The sequence below is a fragment of the Oratosquilla oratoria genome, chromosome 24, assembly GCF_046742065.1.
Source record: "Oratosquilla oratoria isolate Oo_2021 chromosome 24, ASM4674206v1, whole genome shotgun sequence".
In the NCBI taxonomy this organism is placed as follows: domain Eukaryota; kingdom Metazoa; phylum Arthropoda; class Malacostraca; order Stomatopoda; family Squillidae; genus Oratosquilla; species Oratosquilla oratoria.
Window position 1 is genome coordinate 3952343 of NC_134800.1, and position 9178 is coordinate 3961520.

The 9178-nt window shown below is 42.9% G+C and overlaps 1 protein-coding gene across 1 annotated transcript; it reads right to left on the minus strand.

The window, feature by feature from the left end:
* Window positions 1–5394: 5394 nt before the first annotated feature.
* Window positions 5395–8459, minus strand: LOC143038195 (uncharacterized). The gene is made up of 2 exons (XM_076207196.1): window positions 8414–8459; window positions 5395–6236 (listed from the first exon to the last, which is right to left on the minus strand). The coding sequence occupies exons 1-2, from the start codon at window positions 8423–8425 to the stop codon at window positions 5502–5504; spliced, it is 747 nt and encodes a 248-aa protein (XP_076063311.1). The 5' UTR covers window positions 8426–8459; the 3' UTR covers window positions 5395–5501.
* Window positions 8460–9178: the final 719 nt, after the last annotated feature.

The window sequence follows — 9178 nt, forward strand, 5'->3', positions numbered from 1 at the left end:
TTACATTTCTGTCAGATCTCGATGTAGACAAGACCCAAGATGATGAATAATGAGTCATGTCAGTGATTATTATCTTAAGTATCTATCATAATTCAAATTATTCTGTTAGATATATTCTTGTTTAAATGTATCTGAATTCCTTGTTTTTTGAAGAGGACCACAATGGAAATAAGTTTCAGATGAATTTTGTGTCATCCTCACAATTTTATGAATTGTGTTTTTATATTTGTGTATCCGAATGCAAAAAAAAAAAAAATCTTTTTCATGACGTCATGGGAAAGATTTGTATTAATTCAGCAATAACCAGCGCTTCTATTCTTCGGGGGACAATATAGATCCGAAGACGTGAACTCGTAGATGCGGTGGCAGAGATGTTTAAGGTTCAAGGTTTAAGGTAGTTAGCAAGAAACCGGATTAAGAGAAGTTAAACCTGATTAGCATTCTACTATACATGAAGATGACTCTCCAGTCATAAAAGCATACAGCGTGGCTCTGGTCCGTAGAGGTGGTGGCAACATCCCTATGGCATTGAATGTAAAAAATAATAAAAGAGTTGCGTGATTGTTCTTCGTGTTTTCTAACGAGGTATTTTCGTTGAGCGCTTTCCATAAGAACATAAGAATGAAGGAGGCTGCAAGAGACCATAAGGCCTACACTAGGCAGTCCCATGTCCATGACCACCCATCAGCACCCTTCAGTGAGGAGTGGTACATAAGAACAAAATGAAGGAGACTGCAAGAGACCATAAGGCCTACACTAGGCAGTCCCAAGCCTATGACCATCCATCAACGCCCATTCGCATGGGCTGGTACATAAGAACAAAAGAACGAAGGAGACTACAAGAGACCATAAGGCCTACACTAGGCAGTCCCAAGCCTATGACCACCCATCAACGCCCATTTGCATGGGCTGGTACATAAGAACAAAAGGATGAAGGAGACTGCAAGAGACCATAAGGCCTACACTAGCCAGTCCCAAGCCTATGACCACCCATCAACGCCCATTCGCATGGGCTGGTACATAAGAACAAAAGAACGAAGGAGACTACAAGAGACCATAAGGCCTACACTAGGCAGTCCCATGTCCATGACCACCCATCAGCGCCCTTCTGTAAGAAGCGGTAGCTTCCTTTGTTCTTGTATGTCGTCAGGTGATTTGATTCACCCTCGCGGGGCCTTTCGTATGGACCATAAATAAGATAAAATCAACAGTACTCAAGTAATCTTACCCTCAACGACCATCGACATCTTACATTGTCTCTGTTTGGTGCCGTACGCTAGTAGCGTCACCGGAAGCGAACTGGTCCTGGGTTCGAGTCCCACTCTCCTCTCCGATTCCCACCAGTGACTGCTTATTACCTACCCTTACAGTCCAAGTGCATCATAGGGCAAAGGTGACGGCTTCGGCCGCAGCTACTCAGCGCTTCCTGGCGTAAGTTCCTCACCTTCCTACTTGGTGTCACATCAGACTCACTTGGTTCAGATGGAGACTTTTCACACACACACACACACACACACACACACACACACACACACACACACACACACACACACACACACACACACACACACACTCGGTGTCGCAGTTGGTAGCGTTCACAACCGCCACCACGGCGGTCCGAGTTCGAATCCCGCCCAAGGCTAAAATAATTTCGGTATCGCTGCACTGCGAGTCGTTACTCCAACTCGTGGACGGGGAGTTGTGTGTGCGTGTTAGGTCACAGTATTACCCATAGATTGGTCATACGAGCTCTGAGCTCTCTTCCGGGAGGTTAATAACTGTCGGTCACGAATCCAACACGTGATCCGACCTTCTTGCTAAACCTACCTCCAGATACTTTATTATTCCTATCTCTTTAGAGCTACTTAAAAGCCTAAACAATAAGAATGAAGGAGACTTCAAGAGACCATAAGGCCTATGTTACGCAGTTCCATGTTCATGACCGCCTATCATTTCTTGTACCTAAACACTTCTGTCTCATGAAAATCGATTCAGTTAAGTTCAGTTTTGTGTGAAGTTCTTCTTTCTTCCCTTTTCCATTCTTGTCGTCTTTTTCTCGTTCCTATTTACGCACAGCTTCTTCCTGTGTCTTCAGACTCTGCTACCAGCTCCTGCAAATCGTTGTCACTTTCTCCACCGCCAGCATTTTGTCGTCCTCGAAATGTGTGTGGCTCAAGTCGCACTTGGTTCTTCACTTCCCCAGGAATGGTACTTTCCCAGAAGGAGAAGGTGATGAGTGTACGTCAGAAGACGCGTGTCTGGGGTCGAACCCCTATTAGGTGCCTCTGGAACTGCCGGGAATCGGAGTGGAGTGCGGGATTCGAACCCATATCTGAGCGAATATGAGACCAGCATACTTTTTTTTTCTGGCAACTGTCGAGGCAGGTGATAGACAGTCACTGCTGGGAATCGGAGAGGAGTGCGGGATTCGAACCCATAACTGAGCGATTACGAGACCAACATACTTTTTTGGGGGAACTGTCGAGGCAGGTAATAGACAGTCACTGCTGGGAATCGGAGAGGAGTGCGGGATTCAAACCTATAACTGAGCAAATGTGAGACCAGCATTTTTTTTTAACATTACTCTCATTACTCTATGCACAACATGGAGAGCAATGGTGACATAACCTATATCCTGTATGAACCATGGAGCCTCTCTCTCTCTCTCTCTCTCTCTCTCTCTCTCTCTCTCTCTCTCTCTCTCTCTCTCTCTCTCTCTCTCTCTCTCTCTCTCTCTCTCTCTCTCTCTCTCTCTCTCTCTCTCTCTCTCTCTCTCCCTCTCCCTCTCCCTCTCTTCACACCATCAAGCACTGCATTTCGAAAAAATAAATGTATGATTATAGGTGTGCACAACATTACAGAGGTAAAGACAACAATACAAATCAAAAGGATTGTAAGGATATGTTCACGGACAAAAACAATTGGTTTTTTTTTCACAGTGATGTGTGTGTGTATGTTTGTGTGTGTGTGAGTGTGTGTGTGTGCATGTGTAGGCAAACCTGTTATACATGTACACACTTTTATAGGCATACGTAAAGGTCAGACAGGAGGAAAGGAAGGACAGAGTCGAAGACATAGGTAGTTGGACCTTTTCCAATAAGATAAACACACATTTCGCTTATACAAATCTACAAAAGAAACAGAAAATTTGAATCATCGTACTAGGTATTATAGAAGAAAAGCTAAAAACCAAACAAATGCGGATTGACAGAGATGCAAAGAAAAATGTCTATTTATAACACATCTGAGGGAAAACAAGTTAATATTAAATTGGAGTCGAAACTAAACTGGTAGAGATTTATCGTCAGGAAGTATTGTTTCGCTGTCGTATAGCCAGACATGTAGAAACACTTAAGGATAGGACAAGTAGATGTGATGGGACAAGAAGACAAATTGAGAGAGAGAAAGAGGGACAAAAGGAGAGGAAGAGAGAGAGAGAGAAAAGGAGAGGAAGATAGAGAGGGGGGAGAGAAAAAGATAGAAAGAGAGGGGAAGAGACAAACAGACAGACAGGCAGACACACGGACAGACAAACGCTAGAAGTTATTTGTATAGATAAGAATAAGAATGATTATTATTATTATTATTACTACTACTACTAATGATAAAAATAATAATGATGATGATGATGATGATGATAATAATTATTACTATTATTATTATTATCAATAATAATAGTGATAATAATAATAATAATAATAATGATGAAAAAATTCTGTCCCCAGAGCACTCAAGCGAAGGAACTGCGCATTGTGTATTGAAATGGCGATCATGCAAGGCCACAAGGCGACTTCCAAATGGGAAGAGGGAAGCGAATCAATTCAAATAAAGAGCAGAAGTTCATTGATGGATAAAAAAACAACCTCGTGTGTATGTAAATACGCTGTAAAGCAGGAAGATACAAAACAGAAGTTCAAGACTTTTTTTTTTCCTCGTCGCATGAAGGCCATAAGGAAATCAGAATAGTTTCAAAAATGAAAAATGGGAGGAAATTAGAGGAAACGGGGAATACAGAAAATGAAAACTGGAAAAGAGTTCCTGAATCCGAAATATTAATAGAACGGCCCAAAGTCTATTATCAATATTAAGAGGAGGAGGAGGAGGAGGAGGGGGAAGAAATGAGATAAGAGAAGGAAGAGGAAGAGCTGGCAAAGGAAGAGGAGGAGGAGGAAGAAGAGAATGAAGTGGAGGAGAAAGAGAGGAAGGGGGAAGAGGAACACAAGGAGAAAGAGCAGGCGAAGGAAGAGGAGGAGCTGGAAGAGGAGAAGAAAGGAGAGGAGGAGAAACTACTGTAAAGGGAGAAGCACGAGGAGGAAGAAGAGAGGAATGAATTGAGATGACAAAGAGAAAAGAAAGAAGAAACAATGAAGGGAAAGAGACTAAGGAGAGTTATCTCAGAATTGGCTGGAACAGACTGGAAACGTTTTCTGTCCAGAGAGAACCTGGAGGAACCATCAAGTGTCTTTGTCTTCAAGAAAATTTTGATCAAGGCACCAACTCCTCCTAGGTGGCAGCCGCCGCCCTGCCGAGGTGTCGGACAAAGACATAACGATGTGGGAACAGATTCTTCACAGTTCGACGTCGAACAACGAAAGGTCAAAGAGCCCACGACGGGTAGTAGGCGTCGTCATCGCGATTGCTCCCGAGCAAAGATCAAAGATCAAAGGCTCCTCGAATTTTAGGAAGTGGAAGCCTCCTCCTCCTCCTCCTCCTCCTTCTTCTCCGACCTTGACATTTGCTGGGCCTTTTCTTTCTGGAGCAGGAGACTCGACCCACTCCCCCAACCTCCCGCCTTCTTTTTTTTTCCCAAAGATTCTTACTTCGGGCCAAGACCTTGGAATTCCGAAGTTTTGCCTTAAGACTGGTCAGTAGTCAGAAGGAGTTTTTTTGCCTCACTTAGTTTAATGTAACTTCTTGTTGGTGTGCGTTTGTGAAGGGTGATGGGGGCAGGGTGGAGGAGGGGTGGTTAACTGCCTACGCCACAGGGACGTCTATGTGTGTGTGTGTGTGTGTGTGTGTGTGTGTGTGTGTGTGTGTGTACGTATTTAAATTATCATGTTTGAGACAATGTAATCTGCTTAGGGAACATAATCTAGAAGCTATTTCCACTGAATTCAAGCTTTTACATATCTCCCTGATTAGACAGATTAATTGGCTTTAGTGAAGCGATTCTTGGGGAAGCTCTCTTAACACAGAGAAGTTTTATAAGTGAACCTGAATGGGTATTAGGTGAGCTCCTTTTCAGGTTTTGCGTCTATTCTATGTTTTATTCAGCTGACGGAAATCACCTTATGCTGTATTGTGCAACTTCAGTATCTTCTCTACCTGTTGCCGTCAGACGATTTTATTCAGGACCGAATATATGACGTGGGATTTTTTTTTTCTTTTTTTTTTTTGGTCAAGAAAGGCCACGTGGGTAGAAAAGAGTATTTTATTGCGAGGATAATTGATAAAATAATAACTATCTACATATCTACATATCTAGACATCACAGTTCCTCCTTATGCCGCTCCAGCTTCAGCTTCAGCTTCACCAGCCTCAGCCTCACCAGCTTCAGCCTCAGCAGCTTCAGCCTCACCAGCTTCACCGGCCTCACCAGCTTCAGCCTCAGCAGCTTCACCGGCCTCACCAGCTTCAGCAGCCTCGGCCTCAGCAGCTTCAGCTTCAGCGGCTTCAACCTCAGCAGCTTCAGCCTCAGCAGCTTCAGCCTCAGCAGCTTCAAGTTCAGCCTGTTCTCCATTTCCTCCCTGTTCTCCGTTCTCCGCGGCAGCCCGTTCACCGTTCTCTCCTGCAGCCTGTTCTCCGTTCTCGGCGGCGGCGCCTCCTCCGAGGACCTTCGCGAAGGCGGCGAAGTGGGCTTGCTTGGCGGCGGTGACGGCGGGGTCGTCCTCAGGGGAGAAGAACTGAGCGAACTGGGGGTCAACGGGGCCAGCTGGTGCAGCTGGAGCGGGAGCTGGCTCCTCCACTAGGTTGGCAACTGGGGATTCGGCATCAGCGAGTTCGGCGGGAGCGGCTTCGGCAGCGGGGGCAACTTCGGCAGCTGGAGCAGCCTCGACAGCTGGAGCAGCTTCGGCAGCTGGAGCAGCTTCCGCGCCTCCGGTGCTGAAGAGCTGGGAGACGCTCTGCTGGAGAGCCTCGATCTGGGCCTGCGAGAGCTGAGCACCAGAACCTCCCGGCATTACGAAGACGACCTGGGGCCTTGCCTGGCACAGGGCCACTGCAATGCTGAGAAGAACCTGAAGAAGGGAAGGAAAAGGTCATAATAAAGCTCAGTCATAACCTCCTCCACCCGACCAAAGTCTCCTGAAGGGATGGGGACTGGATGAGGCGTTCGGGAACTATCATATTGCCGAGTAGTTTCAAGTTTATTTTTTTTTATTTATTTTTTTTTTCGAAGTAGTCTCCAGAGCGCCTAAGAAGGTCTCCAACGAGGAGGTCTGATGGCCAATCGATCACCCGTTGGCTCACGAACGGACATCTTTAAGAAAAGTTCTTGTGGCTAACGTACAGACGACTTTATTCAGCTTATGAGGACCCTCGCCTCCCGAGAAGGTTAAGAAAGAGAAACCGGAAGTTGTCGAGAGGTTTCGGAAATCCGTCTGGAACTCGGTGAATGAACTGGAAGCAATTTCGACCACCCCTCCTCCAGGAACACAGTGGTCGGGAGGTCTCAAAAATTGGAGATGAAATCAAAAAGACAAAAGGTCTTGAACGTTTTTTTTTTTTTTTTTTTGGGGGGGGGCGTGAAGAATGAATGTCAAGAATCAATTCTCCATTAACTCCTCGTTTAACAAAATTCTTTTTCGAATGAAAAAAGAACATTCCAATTTTATTGACTTTATTTGACATCTTATAATGCAATTACTTTTTTGAGACCTATCTGTTCAGAATCTACGTCTGGTTTTGATTTAGTTTGTAATTACTTTCGAAACGACGTTTTAACACAAGCATTAGATAAAAGATAACTACAAGTGTAGCGTTGAAGTCTCCAAACTTTTGATTTCGAAAACGTGACAAATGAGATAAATTTTATAATTGTCGCTGATTAATACTCTGGCTCCTATACTGTAATAACTTAATGCCAAAATAAACTAGGTTTGATAACTAGTTTTGATAACTAGCGATGATAGTCATAATCTGTCATGTATCAGTTATTTTGAGCTTCAATGAATTCTTAATCGCCTTTTCATGGATTGCTCACAAATATATACACATATACATACACATATACATACACATATACATATACATATACATACGTATACATATACGCATGCATACACATACGCATAATATATAATGTATGTACCTTGTATGTATATGTAATTTTTTACATGACTCAGATTTTTTCCCATTTGGAATGTAGTCTTCTACCTCCACGTTTGTGGAAGAAGAGACTATCCATGGGAGAATAAAGGGGAAAAGGGGAGGAGGACGGAATCAGCCTCTCCACTCTGTGGTCTGCATTTCCGACTCTTCAGCCTTTACTGGGCGGTGAGTCTAGTATGATGTGGAGTCTCCCGGTCCAGGATGTTTGTGTGTGTGTGTGTGTGTGTGTGTGTGTGTGTGTGTGTGTGTGTGTGTGTGTGTGTGTGTGTGTGTTTTGTGTGTGTGTGTGATTTTTCATGGGCTTGGACCACGTGTTGGATTTGTGATCGATAGCTATTAACCGCTCGGATGAGAGCTCCATAGCTTATATATGGCCCGATCTATGGGCAGTGCTGTGACTTTACACACACACACACACACACACACACACACACACACACACACACACACACACACACACACAATTCCTTGCACACCAAAGTTGGAGTGCCGGATGGCTGTGTGTGAGTGAGTGTGTGTGTGTGTGTGTGTGTGCGTCTGTATTTGTGCACGTATACACACACGCACACACACTCACATTATATATATATATATATATATATATATATACACATATATATATATTATACACACACATATATATATATATATATATATATATATATATACATATACATATATATATTATACATATATATATATATATATATGTATTTGTATTCATACACATATACATATGCATATACATATGTACTTGCACATATCCATGTTAGATATGTGCACTGATGTGAATATCAATAATTGTGCATTTTGTGCAGACGTGTTTATAAATACAAAATATCAGTATGTATCCATGAATGTCCACTCAAACATATATAAGTGTCATATTGATACAATTATATACAAAAATCACAGTTCATTATCTAGTCTGTTTAAGCGTGTTTGTGAAATCAGTAAGTGAAGCTTAGGAATGATCGTAGCAAAAGAGTAACTGTCGGGTAATGACGAATTTGCTTCAGAACTGAGTAATGTTGTGATGTAGTAATTATTAACGATAACGGATTTGAAACTGACGACTACTCACCAGAACTTTCATAATGCTTTAGTGTGATAGACCCGCTAAGTGCCGGAGGAAACTGTACCAACTTCGTCATCTGAGGCTCCTTATATACTGTCCAAGGCCTCCTGACCAACAGTTGCCAGATGTCGCTGGACTCCGCGGGATTTTCGTTAATGTTTTGTTTAAGGAAAAGGTTAGGACGTACGGCTCGATTAGAATGTCAAAACAATGATCTTCTTTGAGTTTTGTCTCGGTTTGGGTTGAGGAACGAAAAAGCGTCTGTGGCCAGCGGGAATTAGTTTTAATTCTTCGATGAAAGGGAGAGTGTTATGGTGAATAACGTGCTTTGTTCTTTATAATGCTGTTGAACTTTGCTACATTACCCACCCTAAAAAAAGGGACAGGAATGAGTTTTTGGCCCTCTCTGGAAATTCCTGCCACATTTTAAACTTCCAGTGTAGGACAGCAAGAAAAATTTTCGTCGTAATAACTTATGCCAAAATATGTTTTCAAAATTCAGTTTTCTACAGAACTTTGCCACATTACCCACCCTGAAAAAAGGGACAGGAATGAGTTTTTGGCCCTCTCTGGAAATTCCTTCCACATTTTAAACTTCCAGTGTAGGACAGCAAGAAAATTTTTCGTCGTAATAACTTCTGCCAAACTATGTTCTCAAAATTCAGTTTTCTACAGAAAATACGAAAAAAAAATCCCTTACCCTGTTTTAACCACTAGAAAAAAAAGTCAAAAGCACACATAGACATGAAAATACTCCTGTGAGCTAATAAA